At 25.9% G+C, this 20,898-nt stretch overlaps 1 protein-coding gene across 1 annotated transcript in view; it reads right to left on the bottom strand.

Moving 5' to 3' along the window:
- The window catches only part of LOC129963421 (focal adhesion kinase 1-like), a 33,215-nt gene extending 18,911 nt beyond the window's left edge, over window positions 1-14,304 (bottom strand). Inside the window, exons 1-12 of the mRNA XM_056077778.1 lie at window positions 14,166-14,304; window positions 11,110-11,263; window positions 8,860-9,035; window positions 7,968-8,055; window positions 7,154-7,230; window positions 5,135-5,252; window positions 4,054-4,194; window positions 2,688-2,765; window positions 2,493-2,603; window positions 1,361-1,472; window positions 1,240-1,261; window positions 1,060-1,118 (exon numbers count right to left, since the gene is read on the bottom strand). Of these exons, the coding sequence (XP_055933753.1) occupies window positions 1,060-1,118; window positions 1,240-1,261; window positions 1,361-1,472; window positions 2,493-2,603; window positions 2,688-2,765; window positions 4,054-4,194; window positions 5,135-5,252; window positions 7,154-7,230; window positions 7,968-8,055; window positions 8,860-9,035; window positions 11,110-11,262 (1,135 nt within the window). The 5' untranslated portion in view covers window position 11,263; window positions 14,166-14,304. The remainder of the gene's footprint in view (window positions 1-1,059; window positions 1,119-1,239; window positions 1,262-1,360; window positions 1,473-2,492; window positions 2,604-2,687; window positions 2,766-4,053; window positions 4,195-5,134; window positions 5,253-7,153; window positions 7,231-7,967; window positions 8,056-8,859; window positions 9,036-11,109; window positions 11,264-14,165) is intronic.
- Window positions 14,305-20,898: the final 6,594 nt, after the last annotated feature.

Raw genomic sequence — 20,898 nt, 5'->3', positions numbered from 1 at the left:
ATTTATTATTTGATATTAGGTCCACGAGTAATTTTTCAATATTTTAATTTCAAATTTTAAAATTATTTAGCTCATTGAAAATTTGGCATTGCAGATATTTTTTAAACAAAAGAAAATCTTTTTGATAAAATTGCATTCAATTCCACTGAACAATTAGTCAGATTTTATTATTTCTTTTATTTGATTTGAAATTTAAGAACAATTTTAAAGAAGCAATTTTTTTTTTAACAAAGCAAGTTAGAATATAGCAGAGAGTAAACAAAACATTAGGACATTAAATTAATAAATTACAGCCTTTTGTAATACAGGCATATTTATTTCTTATTTTAATATTTTTAAATAAAATTTAATTTTTTTGTATAATATGGAAAGAAGTATAATTCAGTTAGATTAATATTCCATCTTGAAGCAAAACTAGATTATTTTGGGATTAATTTCATCCTATTGAATTCTAGCCAGAAGACAATTTTTAAACCAGCACACCTTCTACCAAACTTCTGCAGTATACCAGCAAAAGGAATTTTTGACCCTCAATGTCAGCTTTAACATACATAAATGGTAGATATGCATTAGAGGATTCAGGTTTTGAACCTAGAATCTTTAATCTCAATTTTACAATCAAGCTACCAGATGTCTTGGTTAACATAGCAATAGGTTCAAATGTAACATTTGAGAATTGGCCACTGGTAACAGGATTTATTTGCTATTCTGTCAACATTAGAGTTATTTTAAAAACTAACAAACGTTGAAGTTTTTAATCATAAAACCAAATTCGTAAATTTTCATCTATTTTTTTTGTCTTGTTTGCATCTAAATTCTTTATTATTATTTTTTATACAATTATATTGGACATTCTCTTTCAATAGCTATAAGTGTTTTGAAATCATCTAAGAATTCATTCCATTTTTAGAATTTTATAAGTTTATAGTATTTATTTGGTTGAATCTTAAGTTTTATCTGCCATCTTTTTTTTTTAAAAAAGGAAGCTTGATACTAGTTAAGTATGTATAAAAACAGCAATTAAGGTAGATAGCTTTGAAATAAACTTAATGAACCCACCTCGGAAAACAATTTCTTTTTTACCAGAATTATTATCAGCATTATCACTATTTGGTGAACTGAAAAAATAATATAATGTTAAGAACTCAATAAAAACTTCCAATTTCAATAATATGGAAAAGATTAATACTGATTTAAATTAAACTATTTTAACTAATATTATGAAAAATAAATTCTTACTTTAAGCTTCCTGTTCGGTCATCTGAAAATAAAAAATTTAAATATTAGATTTTTTAAACACTATACTAGAGAGCAAATTTTTTGTAAAGATTATTTAATACTCAGTAAAAATTACACATACTCCTCTTATTCCAGAAAGATGTTTGTGTTTTATGAACTAGTCTGCAATAACCATCAATAAGATCTGCCATACTTTCAGCTATTGCAAGTGTTGGACATGATATACTCAGCATCTAACAGAAAAAAAATAAAAATAAAAAAGAGAGAGAAATTACATTAACTGAAAAATGAAAAAAAAATCTATTTTGAAAAATGCTGTTAAATAGCTAAAATAATATAAAAACATACTACATGGAAATGTTACGAATGTGTTGTGCTGTGAAGTGTATGATTTATGTATCCATCTTCATGAGGCAATTTAGAAAAATACTAACTTTATTTACAACACAATCATGCAACTATTTACATGAAGAAACATTTGGATTCCCAATTGACATGCATCAAAATAAGAAAGTAAACTGATTACACCAGATTCAAAACAAGAGTTGAGTAGTCTCTGACATTCAATCTGATTTTATCCAATACAATGAGTTGCCACTACAACATAACATAATTCATTTAAAAAAAATCAAATGTCCGTGTAACTTAATAAGAGGTGGAATAGCAGTTTATTTTATTTTCTTGAATAAAGACTAATTATAAATGTTAAGGAGGTGCAAAAGAAAACACTCATTTAATAAATGTAGAACATATATATCATTTAGACAATTTGAAATAGAGTGTTCAGTTGGAAATCAATTCTTTTGACATAATCTATAATCACTTTAATTAAAATATTACCTAAAAATCAATCATATAAAAATTTAATTAATCATTTAAATCTAATATTTCAACTGTTGGTACTTTTTTCTGAATAATTATTAATCAATAACTACTAAATAAAGTTATCATTTAAATGCTTGATAATTTTTGCTACATATTCACATTCTTTACAACTATTTATCAAATTTAAATATATAAAAATTAAATCTCATAAATTTATAAATTCAGATTAAAAATATCTTAAATATTAAAATATGCTTTATTAGCACATTAAATGCCAAAGAAAGAGCAAAGGGTCAGAACTAACAAAAAATTTAAATTAACTTTCCAAACAGTTAAATTAAACAAAAACAAAAAAAATTGAAGATTAGACTAATACATTAGCAAGGTTTCAGATTGGTGAATTATACGTAATTTTTTGATAAGCATACCTCAGATGCTCCAGATATTTTCAGTTGTAAAATTGCCTTACAACCAGATTCATACTCAGATTGAATAGTATGTATGGACTGTACTTGCTGAAAACTTGCCATATGAGTAGGCTGAAAAGTAGTAAAATATTTGTTAATTCAAATTGAAAAGAAGTTCAGCTATTATTTCATTTTTAAACTAAAACTCATAAATACCTGTGTGGCCCGATCTGTCAAATAGCTAATTCCAAGGTCTGGACCAATGACTAATTCAATTGGGACACTCCAACCACCCTATTTATGAATAAATTGCATAGAAATTAGAAGGGAAAAAAAATTAAAGATTGAAATTTCTAATGCAAGACATCATTATATAAATCTTTTTTAAAATTTGATTCATCTAATTTTAAAATTTATTCTTATTTTATGACAACAATAAAGTGTATACACACAAAAAAAATGTATTTAATAGCACTGTGGTACGTATAATTATCAATTTAGAAAATAAAACTATGAAAAGAATTACTGGAAAACATATTTATAGCAAATACTACTATAATTATTAAAAAGAAATCATAAAACTGGTATACAAAATTTTTTTTTATTTGAATTTTAAAGTAGAGTAAAAATGGTATTCGTAGAATAATGTGTGCTGAAATTACAGAGGAAAAGCATAAAAACTGTGATTATTATTTGTTTAAATTTAAATTTTGAAAAACCTCTCTTAGTGAGCACTTTTAATCCGACTTTCCAAATTTGGTTATTCTAGTCCAATGATCAGTCAAGATGAGCATTTTGGGACAATTTTTAATCATGGATGTTTGGACAATTTTTAATCATGGATAACATAGTTTACAAATAGTATGCCAGATTAAATATTATAATATTTTAAAAATCACAATTAAATTTTCATTAAAGACTGAAGGTCCATAACTGTAATATGAAATTTAACATTTATTTTTGGTAAAATGAGGTTGTCTATGTCATATATTACAAGATAAAATATTCATCAATTAAAATAAACAAATAATAATGTTTTAAAATTAATTTGCAAGTATGTCAAAGAATAATTATTCTTAAAAAGAATTTAGGTTGAATGAAAACACAATTTTACTACTAGAAAATATATTAATGTAAGTAAGCAAAACAGAAAAGCAAAACTTCCATTTTAATAACAAAATGAAAATAAATTAAAATGCATGGAATAACAGAAAATTAAACTATTTAGAAACAAAAACATTGGTTACTTTTTTTTTTTTTTTTTTTTTTTTTTTTTGTAAATTGAACAATTTAAAATTAGCTAACTTTCTTAATAACTGAAAAAATAAAATATAGCTAGTATTATAGATATCAATGAATTTTTAACTGTAATTAATAAAAAAAAACATACTGAAATAAATTTGATATCGATATTTTAATACTTCCAGTGAATAAAAAGAAAACCTGAACAGTACTATTTTATTTCTATTTCTCATACATGTGACTTAACTATGATTAAATGTTAATTCTACTTTTATCAATTTTGATTATAAATTTTAATACATATTAACAAAACTAAAATTTATCGAAACATAGAACATACCCCAAGGGCACATTTGAATATCTCTCTATCATACAAAAGCACAGGGTGGACTAGACGAAGAAATTTAAACATGCAATCAACCTCACTTAAGGACACAAACTTCTTCATATGAGATTGCATCAGTTTTCTCAGGGCTTTGGGCTGAAAAAAATATATTTACACATTCGAATAGAAATTCTAAACATACTTTTCTAATAATAATAATAATAAAACAGTTGAAACAATGAAAGTATAATATATATATTATTTATTAAATATAAATTATAAATGTTCAAGTGGGAGAAGTCCACATAAAACATGAATATTTTTAATCATTAGAACATTTTTTTATGAAAATCAGTAATATTTTCATTATATCAAAAATAATAGCAAAACTTTTCCAAATGTTTAGAAATGATAAGGCAAAATTTAGTAACAAATACATGAATAACTTCATTCCATGCATTTAATAAATTAATAACTTTTTCACTTGTATAGTTCAATTACAATAGATTAAAAGTGAGCAATGGTACTCACATTGTGAATTCTTCAACTGAAATGATCAATTTCATAATAATGCAAGGTAAGTAAGATTTTGGTTTTTAAATATTCATTCCTTTATTTTTGCAAATTTCTTCTAACCTCTGGGCATACAATGATATCATAATGTTCATAAATATTTACATACTGGTAGAAAAGATCTGGAAAACCATCAAATTTAAGTTTTATGCAGAATAAGCAAAATAAAAAAAAAATTGCAACATTCAAAATCCAAATTTTGAAAAGAATTATGTTCTATCTGTTACAATTACAAATAAAAGAAATTTTTTCTATAAGCCCAAGACAAATACAGATTTTCTATAGAGATCATGCATTTTTTAATCATAAAATCTTTTTTACTGTTCTTGTTCAATTTTAATCATTTGGCAAGGGGAAAAAAACAAAGAATGAATGAATCACGGCAATGGAATAACTTATTTGTGCAAAATACCTATTCTATACAAATTCTAAAAAGTTGCTCAATTATCCAATTATAAATATTCTAAATCAATAATAAAATCAACAATAATAATTTAAAGATACAGTCAAAGATTATTACTACCTTGTGCGCAGTAATCACAGCAGCAGGCAAAAATTTATGCAAACCAACATCTCTTTCTAGATATTCAAAATTTGATTTCTTATCAAGTGCTATATGGGAAAGATCCTTAAAAAATCTCCTATAAATAACAAATGTAATATTTAAGGATCAATAAATTAATTTAAAAACTATAATATTAATAAAATGATGTAATATTTGATAACCAGTAATAAGCTTTATTACAGAACAATGCACAAGGCAAATAATGGATTTAACCCTTTATCTACTGACGGTACCTATAAGTATCAATCACTTTAAAACTTTATAGCACAACAACCATTACTTATATTCTGATGGTACGTTTTAGAAACAGTCTTTTAACTCTACTTTTTCTAGATGGCAGTAGTTGTTCTAGGCTGTTGAATTTTGTGAGGAAGGAAGCTATTTCGAACGGACATTGTGTTCTTTTGCTGCCATTTTGTACGGATTGACGCTCTTATCTTTTCTTTGCAATAAATATATAATATCAAACCAAATTTAAGTGCTGTATTTTTTTTATTCATTATGTATTGTCTTAGAATATTATTTGCCCAATCATTATAAGATAACAGATTATGTAATGTGATTAACGGTCGAATTATTCGGTGGTACTTATAAGTACAGCCAGTACACGTAGTGTTGGAGAAAAACTTGTTTTCATTTTGTCCATGTAATTATCTATAGTATTTCGGTTTGTTATAATGTAACTATGAAAGTGTAGTGTAGCAATATGTTTTAGTATTTTTTATAGATTTCAATTATAGATTTTTAAAAATTATTTATTTTTTATTAACACTGTTAAGAGCATTTGAAAATGTTAGTATTGAATGTGAATTTGCTTTTGTATTCCGAATAAAAAATAAGCTAGATTTTACTTGCAAAGTCCAAAGGAGACTCAAAGATGGTATCAAAATTGACGCTACCACACCCATTGTTGTAAAAGACTACAATGGACACATAGGGGGGGGATTGATAAAGCCGACATGTTATGTGCTATTTATAATAGGAACAGGAAATCGAAAAAATGGTGGCACAGGCGTTTTTTTGCTATGCTAGAAAATGTCGTCCCTCGAATATGCATTACCAAAGAATTGCTAACAAAATCACAACCAAAACGAAAAGGGAGACCTAAATCTAATGGAGATGAACAAACTTTTTGTGCAAAAAAAGAGAAGAAAAGGAAATTTGTCTGTTTCTAATGATGTTCGTTTAGAAAATAGAGGATACCATTGGCCAACATTCATACTGAATCAAGGACGTTGTGAATTCTGTGCACTCAAAAATATTCAATCAAAACCACATTCAAAATGCTCAACTTGTAATATATTTTTGTGCGTAAATGAAAAAAAAAATTGTTTTTATGATTATCATCAAATGTGAATTTCTACCTTTATTATGCATAAAATAAAATTATGTCAATTTGATAATTTCTTTGTTTTCTTAAGAGTGTTTTTTGGTTATTTAGCATTTTTAAGAAGTTAAATTTCATTAGAAATATCATCCGTAATTTTTTTCTATTAAGAGGAAATTTATATATAGTGTACTGACGGTACTTTTAAGTACCACTTTAATTAATTTGTTCTAACAAATTAATTTTCGCACCGGGGAGTTTTTTTTTTCTTCTTGTATATTCTTTAATTATCAATATGGCAAATAAAAATATATTTCACTATGGCAAAAAATATATTTATGAAGAAATTTTCAGTAGTTCATAATGCAGTAGATAAAGGGTTAAATAGAAAGCAGGTTTCAGCATTAAAATGCAGTTAGAAAGTAATAATTGGATATACAATAAATAACATGAATAGACATTTTTAAAGAGTGATTACACATTATTAGGACACATGCAAATTGGGAAGAAATAGTAAATAAGTTAATAATAGTTAAATAATTACTATCTAATATATATATATATATATTCACAAAGTACACACTGAAAGATAGCAAATTTAGAAATATTGATTAAGATAAGCAAAGAAGAATATTTTCTTTTAATATTACCTAATTTCTATACAACATAGTTGCAATGCTAACTCTTGATCCACATTACACTTTAATTTCAGATAATCATTCTTTACCTACACAAAAAGAATAAAATAATAATCAACAGATGAATCACAGTCACATCATATAAATTATGCAAACTTTCTCGGCATTAATTTATGTTTTTTTCATTCCTAAATGTTTTAGTTTTATTAATATTTCATATATTTGTGATAAAGGAAGAAATAGAATTTAAAACTAACAATACACATTTATCATATCAAGTATTCTATAAAATTAGGTTTTTAATTCAATGAAATTCTGGTGCATTAATTACAAAACTATACATACATACAGAAACTAACTATAAAACATAAATTAGTTTATTTGAACTGCTACACAGTTTTCAATTAAAAAACCAAAATAATTAGGAATACAAAGTAAACACACACACACATACACAGTGTGTATGTGCGTGTGCGAGAGACATTTAATACATGGTTTTGAGATCATACATAAAAAAGGAGAACTAATTATATAATCAATGTTCAGGATAAGAGAATTATCTATAAAAATATAGATTAATTAAATTATAAATTAAATGCTCTTCCTATTTATTATTACTAGAAATAATACATTATAAAATTAGACACATTTTTCAATTTAAGTAATCTATATTTGATCTGCCTTTGATAGTTGATCTTTTGTCTGCCTTTACTAAAAGAAATGCATAATATCATAAGAACAGTTTAAATTGTTAGAAAATACATCAAACAGATTAAAAATTATAAATGGATTTCACAATGAAAAATGTTATAACCTTTAAACTTACCTGTTCATAAAAATAATGAAATGTGACTTTGTCCTTTTCATATAATTCTCTCAAATCGCTAGGCAAGTAACGCACCCGCAATTCATACCTTAATGAAAATGGAGTGGCAAAAAAAGAAACAAGCATAAAATATTTATAGTATAGTTGTATGAAATTATTTTTAAATAAATGTTATAAATTACAATATAAGTATAACATTATTACAGCCTTTTCATAGCTTAATAGAAATGTTACATTAACTTTTATATAATTTTTTTTCTGTGATGAATATTTTTTTAAAATATTATTTTATTATTTAAATAATTTTTTAAATTGATGCTTAGTTTAAATTTATTAGATTAATAAATTTAAATATATATATAATAGAGCTAATATTTTTTTTAATGGAGAAAAACAGTTCTAAAGATAAGAAATTCTTAAATCTTATGACTGAAAAACACCTATTTAAAGATATAACAATTTAATCAAGTTATTAAACAAAAAGAGAGAAAAATTAATAAATTAAATTTGTTGATATGGAAAAGGAAATTCAGTAAAAATAAGTAACAGATCTTTTCACTAATTAAAGCACACAGCAAATTTATAGAGGTTTGTATAAGTGAAAGTATGTTATGTATTACGAATATTATTTTAAATTTATTACAAGGAAATGGATTAAAATAATATAAACAGTATAAAAGAAGAAGAATATAAAATTAATAAACAAAATAATACAAATGATAATGTTTGAAAGTAGTTCATAATACAGAATATTATTTTAATAAACACTATATTATAAAAATGCAATGATCAAAAGGCATGTATGAAAAATGGTTATATTTCTACATCCAGCTATTGCTAGTTATTAATTAATCCACTTTTAATGTCAATATGTATTGCTAATTAATGTTACCTCCATTCATCGATAGATAGAAGTGCCTGGTATTTTTTGACGACTTGAAGAACAATACTCTCACCATGAATCCAATACACATCGTCTGATAACGTATGAGCTAAGCGAATGCCATAGAGACTTTCAAATACCCGTGTGCCACAAGCAATTTGACTGCTAACAGCTTGGACAACAGTCTGAAAAAGATTCAAGTAATATTCAATAATAATTCAATAATTTTCAATAAAACAAAATTTAGTTATGTTACTTATTCTAGTTTAATGGATTCAAGAATTAATATTTTTAAAGAAATAGACACAATATATTAATATACAAATATATAATATACTATTTCTGTTATAAAAAGATAAAATGTTTAATCAGCTGAATATATAGAAAAGCTATTCTCATCAACTACATATCTTACATTGCTTTTACATTGTAGGCAATACGATATACCTTTCCCTATATAAAGCAAAATCATTTCATTTTTTTTTTAAATCTAAGTAAGTTGAATAACTTTCCCAGAATTTAAAATAAGAATTCCAGGATTTCAAATTAAATAATATAAAATTTTTTAAAAAATGTTAGACATATTGCTAACATATTTTATTCTATATAAAAAATGATGACATACATCTCTTCATTTGTCTGATATAGTGGATGTTAACAACAATAATTATTACTTTATAATTTAAAAAGTACATAATCTTTTCAGGGAGAGAAGTTTATCAAAAAATGCATTTTATGGGTGCAAGTTACCTTTATAAAGATTGCATGGCAATAGCTTAATAGAAGAAATAAATTATTATGAATGTATTACATTATACAGAAAAGAATGTTTAGATTTATAATAATCAAATAGAATCAAGCTATTTATGAAAACAGGCAAATAAACCATGAAACTAACTTCGATGCTTTTTCAAAGTTAAGCTAAATGTTAGCAGCAAGTTTGTTTTAGTTATGTAGTTAAGGTCAACACAGAAAAATCTCACGAAATTGTATGTTTTGTAAAATAAAATTTCCAAACATTTACAAAAATTCCTCTGGCATTGTATTAGTATATTAAATATATTACACATATGTCATTGGATAACTTTTTTCTTAACTGCATGTCATTGGTTAATATAGTAAAATTTTAGTTATGATTAACATGATATCTTAGGATTTTTTTGGTAATTAATCACTGGTGCACAAATAATACACAAATATCCACTAACATTAGTCACACAATTTTCAAAAGGAATTTATCCTTAATCATAAAAGTAAAATTTACTTTTAAAAGTTTCAGTAGATTATTTTCAGCTTCATTTTGCACACAGACTACAAGGAATCAAAATATAAATTGTTTTGATTACAGACTTTACAATAGGTTACATGGCATAGTTTTCAACAATATTTCAACCCTTAAATTCATTTTGATGTAAGTAATAACAGCTTTCACAATAGATATCACAAACTGATTTAAAGTATTAAGCAGATCATAAAAACAGATCTTTTGGAAAATGATTGATGATTTACTTTTCTATCTGTATTATTCATTTGTCAAGAATTACAACAATATAGTTGGAAATGTTTTCATTTTTTCTTTCATAAAGCAGTATTTATGAACATTTTTATTCATCAAAATTATCATTAAAAATTTGATAACAAAAATTCTTCAGAAAATAAATAAATATGAAAGTTTAATTGAAAACTTTATAAATTTCAAGTTAATATTTTATCAAAGATAATATTGCAAAAAGAAAACTTAATAAGTGATTAAAAAGAATAGTAATGAATATCAAAATGCATGCAGCAGATAACCAAATTCAGAATTTCAGTCAATATATGCAAATTAAGGTTCCTTTTAAGCTTTTTTCGATCTTGCACTATCAAGTGGAAAACAGTTTTGATTTAGTTCTGACAAAAAAAAAAAAAAAATCACCAACTTTCTAGTAACAAATGAATGTCGTAACAAATGTTAACTCAGAGAAATTCAATCAAAAATATTATTTAAGAAAAGCTTAATAAACCTTTTTAATTTAAAATTCTTTATTTTACTATTTTTGACACCTAATATTTACAGAGTCAAAAAAGAGTAAAGAATAAAAAATGTCATGATTTCATTTGGGGTTTGAATCCAAAGTTAATGCAGTATTGATATAAATCCTAAAGCCTCCACAAAAATATTTTAAATATTATTGAAATCAAGCTAATAACTACAAAACAATTAATTGAAAAGGGACAAAATTCCAATTTTATCTTTTAACAACATTTAATAAACCTTACCTTTACAAGTGTATCAATAGCAAATTTAACAATAACACAGCTGCCTGAATTCAAGTAGACTTTGAGTATAGCTGTCTCTAAAGCTTCAGTAGTTGGACTGCTCACTTTTGCTGGAGGAGGTGATTTAGTTCTTTCTTCAGTTTGGCCTTCCATTCTAGATTTAAAAAATAAGAAGTTAATGTAAAGAAATGAGAAACTTGTTAAAGAGAATGAGTCCTTTAATATTAGTAACTAAGATTCTTGTTAAATTTATAAACTATAATAATTTTTAGTAAAATAGGCATTTTCCACAAATCTTACAGTATTTAATGTGATTATATGTATTTAAAATTATATGATTATATAGTGTGACTCTATATTTTTATCACATTAAAAAAAGGCAATATTTCGTACCAATATTTATCCTTATTGACAGCAATCTTTGAGTTAATAATAAAGTACTAAAATTTTCAAGTTAAAATTGCATAATGACAAACTACTTTCTTACAAAAATGACTATTATGAAATTTTTAAATCTATTATATTAATTTATTACATTTAGAAGGCTGATTCTCGACATTTATATAGTTATGATTGATTTCATTATGATTTCTTCAAATAAATGTATTGCAGATTCTTAAATAAATTTTTAATTTTCAAACTAAAATAAACTTTAAGAAATGCAGTTCCTAAAGCTATAATTAAATCTTCCAAACTTCAATATATATAACTCTTTTAATAGGGACTTTGATGAAGAAATAGTAAAAATTTCCTTCTCTTTCCAGTAATTAGAAGATACTGTTGGATGTTCCTTCCAACCGTTTGATTCATAGTTATTTCTGGTTTCATTTATCCATTTATTTATTACAGATAATGTAATTATTAGAAAAAGGGAATAAAATGATTAGTAAAAATTAGACTGAATAGTTCAAATGATACAGAAAAATCCTAATTATTTAATAGTACAGCAATAAAATAAAATCTTTCCATAATAACATAGAAATGGCAAAGAAATAAATACACTGGGAAAAGAAAAATAGTATAAAGATTTCTAAATAAACATCTCTGTATATTAAAATAACTTTTACTATCACACTGATTGTAATTGATTTTTTAATATAAAACAGTACTATTATAAATCTCTTAGGAGTTGATTTTTTTTCTCATTCTGTAATAGAGAATAAAAAAAACAAAAAAATTGGATAGCTAAAAAGGAATAAAATTTTTCTTTTGTTCCGTCCATTTTAAAAAGAAATGTATAAATAATTATCAAGTTTTGAAAATATAACTGAATCCCATTTTAGTAATTAAATACAATACATATAGAAAATAAGTTTAAATAAACAGTTAATAGATAGAAAGAATAATTTTAAATATATAAGAATCAATATAATAAAAATAAACAACAGACAAGAAAAAAACAATTCTAGAAATTTCTTTTAAAATTAATTGTATCTAGTATTTAAAAAAACATTTTTTTTGACAGATAAAATGTTGTGTTGAATTTTACAAGGAAATATTATATGAAAATGCAATAGATTAAGACATACATAAATATTTATAAAAGATTATTCATTTTTCAGAAACACAAGAAACATATACTTTCCTTTCTCAAATACATTTTGTTAAAGCATTTTGTAAATAACCTAAATTGAATGTTGAGTAATAATTAAAAATACTATACTGAAATTGTATATATATAACAAACATTTAATTATGCAAGATAATTTACAAAAATAAAAAGATTTCTGGCATTGTAAGTAGACAATGTATTTGATTACATATTTTTGAATTTAATTTATGAATCTAATAATATACTAATAGATTATTTATAGGTTACACATCTGATTATTGGAAGAAAAAATCTATAAAAGAATTTAGATATTGCATTATATTTTGAATTGATAAAGAAAACCTATTTCTGAATAACAAAGAACTGTCTAAATTCTACATATTTTTGGTAAATAATATATATACCACACACTTTTTTAGGTCCTCTTATTTTATTGCTAAGTTAGAATTTTAAAAAAACAAGAAAAAAAAACCCATTCTTATAAAATTAAAAAAAAACTAATTTAATATGCTAAAAATTAAGCCCATTTATTTTGATTGAAATGTTAAGCTAATAAAAATTAGGATAAATGTTTTTTGGGTGGGGGCTTTTTAGCCTATTTAAACATTGAGCTTTTTAATAATTACAAAAAAAAATTACTTATTAATTTCCAGAAACCATAAATGAACAAAATTTTTCAATTAAGATTTTGTTTAAAAAATAGACGAAAATAACTGACTAGCTTGACAAACAGAGCTTGGGAATATGAAAAATCTTTACTTGTCAATTAGTTAAAAACTTAATTATAAAATTCATTTTTGGGAAAAAAAAAAAGATTTCTTATATATTTTTTTGTTTGTCTTTTGTACAGGAAACACACACACACACATATATATAAACAGATAGCCCTAATTTACAGCTTATGAGTAGTTGAAAAACAATGCACAGTGAATTTTAATATAACTTAATACAGACAATTGTCAACTTATGAAGTTACAATAATGGATACTAGTTTAATCATATGAAAATGTCATATAATTAAATTTATATATAGCAGTAAATAAGATTTTATAATTATTAAAATATGCAAAAATGTTTAATTACATGGAATAAGGAATAAAAGATTATAAATTTGTCAAATTTTTAAAATAATATAAAGCAATTTTCCCCCTAAAAAAAGGATTTAAAGTAAAATCAAACGCATGCAAACAAACAAATATGAACGAAATGTAAATCTTATTATTGGTGAAAAGTTTCGAATTTGTAATTTTAAAACACAAAATGTCATTTTCATTACGATTGCAATCAAAAGTTAATTAATAATAGACAAATATAAATAAAAACCTCCTAATTTCAAATCAATTAAATTAGTCTTTTACAAAAAAATATTGCTAGAAGCAAATATAGTTGAATGATGTGTATTATTAATGTATTGATCCTTCATTCTAGAGAAGAATAACATCAATGATTGGTAGCATCATTAAATTAGATGCGCAGGAATAGATTGTAGTGGTTTAATATGTACCTGCCACATTCTTGGAAGGTCTAATCACTAATATTTACAATATATTTAATCCATTTGAGCAATTACAAGCTGAGATTCAGATCTGGTAAAGAGGTTCAAGAGCACTTCACTTCCAGAGGAAACCATTTTTGATTTTGTCTGTTAATATTTTTATTTTTTGTTTACGGTGCTAAGTAGGAAATCCTCACGCAGCTTACAAAATGAAACATAAAAAAAAAAGTGCTGTATTAGTTTCGAAATTAGCAATGATTCTTGAAAGTACACTTTAATATAAACTGATAATTAATAATGTTTTCGATTAAAATAAGTAAAAATTTAAAAATAATGGTTTACTGTAAGGCTACATAATTTCTTTACAAATTACTGTCCTGGAAAAATTTAAAATTGAACATATAAGTTTTTTTTTGACAATTTTAATTCTAAAAATGAAGCAGAAAAATAGGAAAAAGAAAGAATAATAAAAAATAAAAATGTTTTCCGTCTGCTGCTTTTTTTCAATGTATGCATTTCTTCCCCACTTTTTTAAAATATTGATGTTAGATCTCTAATCATGAATTCATTTTCGAATGTGAGAATGATATTTACCATCAGTAATTATTTTGATTGTTTGAATAAAGAAGTCAGTAGACTTTTCAAGAGGTTTACTTTCTAGTAATGATAAATCATTAACAATTGGGTACATCGTCTTTCAGTCCTTTCAAAGGACTATACATGTCGCATTACATTGGCAATTTATCAATTGCTAGTTCTTACAAAAACTCAACAAATGAATTAAGAAGCATTCTTATTGAAGGTAAATTGGGACCACAGCATATTAATTTTTTTGCCTCCTTATACTGACTTCGAAAAATAACATGATAAAAAAACGTAATAAAAGTAACACAATGATTGGCGGAGAAGGGGCATGGAGTCACCCCGCTACTAACGGTATAGCGTCGCGTTCAAGTTCAGATCTAGTTCTAGTGGGTTATGACCTGCGTGTAGGGATTGCAATACCAGTATACCGGGATACCGAATACCGGTATTTTGAGCCATTTGTACAATTTTGTAATACCGGTATTCGCAAGTTAAAATACAGGTTTTTCGGTATTTACTAGAAATTTTTTTAATTGTCTCCAATATGTGTTCAGGGATCGCGAACATAGTAAAATATTATACGTTTTGGTTTTTATGTCTCTATAACGGGCGAAATTAATTATTTAATTAATGACTTAATTAATTGCGTAAATCTAAATTAATGAAACATGGATTATCCCTGAAAGAAAATATTGTATTCTTGACGACTGATGGAGCAACAATTATGAAAAAAGTTGGAACAGTTGATTGGTGCAAATCAGCAGTTGTGCTATGCACATGGAATTCAACTAGGAGTAATAGATGTATTATACCAAAAAAAAAAAAAAAAAATAATAATAAATAAATAAAAAAAATAAAGGACAGAAGAATCCAAATACTGTGGATATCGAAATTTCGGATTCCAACTTTGAAAAGAGTAAGAGTAAGAGTGATATTGACAATGAAGATAATGACAATGTAATTGTTGAAGAAGATATTGCTAATGAGGATGAAATATTAACCTATCAAGAATTTCTTCCTATAATTTATAAAGTTCGAAAAATTGTTAAGATATTTAAACGTTCCCCTATAAAAAGGATATATTACTAAAATATATACTAATTGAAAATAAAACAGAATATATGTTAATATTAGATTCTAAAGCACGTTGGAACAGTTTACTCCTAATGATGGAACGAATTTTGAAACTGAGAAATCCAATCCAAAAAGCAATAATCGACTTAAACCTGTAAATTAATTTTTCAGATAGTGAATTCGACTTAATATCCAGAACTATATCAGCTCTACTTCCAATAAAACTGACTATTGAGGCATTAATTTATTAACAGCTAACGCAACAATAAATTTCATGTTGCAGTCACTGAAACAACAGCACACATCACTGTCTGAAGAATTATATATTACATTGAAAATCGCACAGAAGAAAGGCATACCGAAATAGAAAATGTCTTATGGCATTTACATAATTTTAATCATTTTAAAAATGAAAATAAAAAAGCAGAAAAGAAAATAACCAATTCAAATCTGATTAAGTTTAGAGTAAATTTTCTTAAAATTTTTTACCCACAACCCTATCCACATTCAGAAGAATTCGGTTCAATTATCAAAGATTATGACGTCACTACTGTCGATAGTGAAAAGGAATTGTGTCTTGAACAAAAATTAAAGTTAGCGATAAATGAAAAAATTTCAACGAACCAAAATACAATACAGAAATAATCTATATCCAAAACCATCCGACGAGAAATCGATTTATTTGAAGATGAGGGATTTAGAGGTAAATATTTGGAAAAAGTATATCGCGCATTGCTAACAGTACCAACAACTAGCGTAGATGCCGAAAGAGCGTTTTCGACAGCTGATAATTTTTACACAAAATTACTTTTCAGCCTTAATGACAGTACAATTGATGTATTATGTTTTTTAAGATCACATTTGAAAAATTTGTAATAGTACCACAGGCTGAATAGTGATATTTACACCTTTTTTATGATTTAAATAAATAAGATTTCTTTACTTTTTTGTAATTATATACTGTTATAATTTATGTTACAAATTATTTTTTGTGATATTTACACTCTCTAACAAAACTGGCAAATAAAGCAAAGAAACACCTGTGTTTTCTTTCTTTTTCTAAAATTTCTAATACCGGTATTAAAACCGGTATCCCGGTATTAAGATTTAAAAAATACTGAATACCGGTATTGAAATTTTGTTCCGGTATTGCAATCCCTACCTGCGTGTTTACAAAAAGGAGAAACACTAGAAAGGGAGCTCACCAACTTGTCGCGCGTTGGTAGCAAAGTACTGAACAAATGTTTTAAATGAATTACAGAGAAGAAAGGTTAATTTAGGAATATATATATATATATATATATATATATATATATATATAGTGATAATATACACTGCAGTATTAATTCTTTAAATTTTCCTTTGTTGACAAAGTTTTTCTACTTTTAGCAATAAAAACAATCATTCATTTTATTCTAGTAACTTGATATGTTTATAGAGAATCAGATTATTTCTAATCGATTCCCATTGATATATGTTTTGGTTAATTTTCACAGAAAATTGTTATGGAATTTATTTCTCCAGCTAAATTAACAGTTTAACACTAATTTGATTATAATTTTTTCCTTCCAAAGAAAGAAAGTTTGTTTGTAAATATTTTTGTTTCCGAGGAATGTTTCAAGAGCCTTCTTAGATGGTGTTCATTACAGTTTATAAAATTAATTTTAGATCATCCTCTAGTGCTAGTGAATTTTCAAAGAAAATTTCTGTCGGAAATGCTCTTGACTATTAAAATCTCATGGGGAAAAAAATAAGTCAAGAAGTGATCAACTAAATGTCGTTAGCTGTGGATTCAGTTGTTGACAAATCAAGAGACAATTAGTTTCATTTGACGAATCGACAACGGAAGATCTATTAGCAGAGCTCTCGAAACTTGCTGGAATAGAGTGCGGAATATTCGGTACCGGAGTACGGTACCGAATCCTTCCAGCACGAAGTCACAATGGAATTTGGATGAAGAATCTACCGAAAGTAAGCTTTTTCCTTTAATCAAATCTAAAATTAATTTAAGATTGATTTAACTCGACTAAACAGTATGTTGTGTTTTTAAACTTTTTTGTAAATGAATTTATTGTGCCTTTCAGGCGGTTTGTAATCCCAATCCATCTAAATTTTCAACTCAAGTGACTTTGAGGAAAATAGATGAAATCATAAAAAATTCTGTCGCAATGACAAATGAGTCGTTTAGAAATTTATTTTTTAACTGAAAAACTAGGTTGGAAAAAAATGGCTGTTTATGAGAAGTGTAAAAACTTAAAATATTTTTTTTAATAAAATGTAAATAAATAAATAAAGTACTAATTTTTCTTTAGACAAGTCTCAAACTTCATTTTAAATGGGTCAGACTTGTTTATATGATGTATTATAACAATTATCTCGCAATTACTATGAAAACTCTTCAAAACGGTCACCCCCTCCGAGCGGCCAAATTTCTTCGGAACGAAGGAATAGCCATTCGGGGAGGTTTCACTGTAGATACACTGAACATTTTATACAATGGTTATGACTTCTTATGTACAGCCGACCACCCCGCCATTATTGAATGAGGCAGTATCGACAATCAATAGTTGTGACTAGTGGAAATTGTAACTAGATGATGATTGAGAGATGGACATTATTAATTTGATTTGAAATTCACATGACCTATGATTTTTATATGAACAAAAATTTAGGAAATCAGTACAGTTTTTTGTGGCAGATTGAATAGTACTTTGACTTTGCAATTATTTTAAATACATCGACGATGGATTGATCATCGATATATCAGCTAAGTAGATTACGGCAAGTTAATTATTAATTTAAATTAATTAGCTACTTTTTAACTCTAAATTATTAACTTATTGTTGATGCAGTTTACAACAAAAGAGAAGCTGGTTGCAGAATATGGTCTAATCAAACAATAACCAAGTTTTATTTGAGTTAAGTTACATAATATCTTCTTATTTGGAAGCAAAACTAGGATTATTTTGGGACAGACCAAGAAACGATGACAGAACGTTTCATTAAAAAAAAAACTCAAAACGACAAAAGAATGCAATTCTGTGGATGAAATAGACGAAAGTATTAATAAATATTTTTTTCCGATTTTATTTACTCTTACAATATCCTGTTAAATGTTTGGCATGAAACCTGAAATTTTGAATCGAGTCATAGATAAAGTCTACCTAAAATTGCTTTGGAGATTGATATGAAAACATATGAACAGATTTAACATGAAATAAGTATACAAGCAAAGAGAATGTTTGAAGGTGTCGAATATTTACACGGATTGAAATATTATGGTTGTATAATGCGCACTTGTAGCAAATAAAACAAATACACCTGTTTAAAATAATTGGCAGAATCAAAGAACCAGTTCTCTGCCTCAACTAGCCGATTTCACCAATTTTAATTTTGTATGAAAGTTCATGACATTTAGATACGTCATCAATGGTGAATTGCGACTCTGCCTCTAGATTTTTTCGGGCTTCGAAATTAGAAGCATGAGATATCTGAAATATTTATAGTTCTATTTTTTTAGCCTTTTTCAGTTTAATGGTCCATGAATGATTCAAATGCGAGCGAGTTATTTTCCTTTATAAAATTAATAGTTCAAACTCATTTTCATAAAAGAATCATTAGCTACTTTCAAAAGTTTTACTATTAAAACATATACTTCCAATTGAAAAAGATTCTAAAGAATGTATAGAATTCAAGATGTTTTTAAAAAGAATGAAACTAACTTCATGAACAAAATAGAACAAGATTTTTCTGGTAGATAGAAGAAGCGATGCGTTCACTAAAAAGCCTGAAAAAATCTAATTAAAATTTCCATTAATAAGAGGCTTTGCGCCATTAGCCACGATTTTTTAGCAAATAAATTCTTTAATTGTTGGTAAAAATAATTCTATAACTCAGAATACTCTGAAGCCGGAACATTAGTTCAAAACAGTTCAGGAAAAAGATTTTCATGTAACTCAACCTGCGCAAACAAAAATGAAAATGTGTTGCTTTGCCGTGATGATAAATAAAAATAGCACATTATTAATCCATAATGAAATCCATTAACCATGCATTTCATTCCGAGAACTATCTAATATTGCACATCATTATGCGTTATGTGGGACTAAGATGTGAAGTTTCAGTGTCCTTCAAATCAAAATCGAAGATTGTCTGAATTTGATACCCAACTTTAGACAGAAATTTTTACACAAAACAGCCAAAAATTTATGATATCAAATCAGGCGAAGTAAATTGGGAAAGAAAAGTATTTGAACTTAGTGAGTGACGAGAGGTTGTGCAATCTTGCATAAAAATATTTTTAAGGGGAAAAAATATGCAGAACTGAATTTCGGCTACATTTTTTAGTTTAAGATAAACTCCCACCACCATCAAATTAATTATTCAGTTTTGCTTCAATAATTAAAAAGATAAATCAAAATCGCCTCGGATATAGAAACATTTCATATTGACGAAAATTTTGCAAATTTTTTTCCCCCTTTGTTTCACACAGAACACGTATCTTGTATTACATTCTATTGAAACTGTGTTCCGTTTGTAGCCATAAAACCTGCTCAAGAGCAATCTGAATAGATAAACCTAATTATAACAGCCTTGTATGTTAGGGAAAAAAAATTACGAAATCTGATTTTTATGTATTCTTTGTCATATTTAACAAGATATAGTTAGATTAATATTTCCAACAAAAAAGTTCCACCTTTTTAAATCCAAAACTAAATGAGTCAAAATTTTGAATATATTTATCTATACTTATAATAAAGCTCAATGTGTGTGTTGGCGCTCTACAGGCCAGATCATTTGACCTACAGCTACCCAACTTGATACATGTATACTTTGGAGGTCGGGAATGTGCACCTTGGAGCACATAATATACTGCTAAAAAATTAGGGATGCGAAAAACAATACAATTCTTTACATTATTCAGAGCATATTTGGGATGGAAAGTACGATTATGAGATTAGGTATTGCGCTATAATGAGAGTGGACATCCTGTATATCTGAAGATGACAATTATGTTTCCTTCTAGAGTGATTCACTAAATTTGAACAAATGATCACAGAAGATAAAAAAAAGAATCCAAAAG

This window comes from Argiope bruennichi, chromosome 3, assembly GCF_947563725.1.
Source record: "Argiope bruennichi chromosome 3, qqArgBrue1.1, whole genome shotgun sequence".
Taxonomy (NCBI): Eukaryota; Metazoa; Arthropoda; class Arachnida; order Araneae; family Araneidae; genus Argiope; species Argiope bruennichi.
The sequence above is the reverse complement of the archived record's forward strand: the minus strand, read 5'-3'. Positions and strand labels throughout refer to the sequence as shown.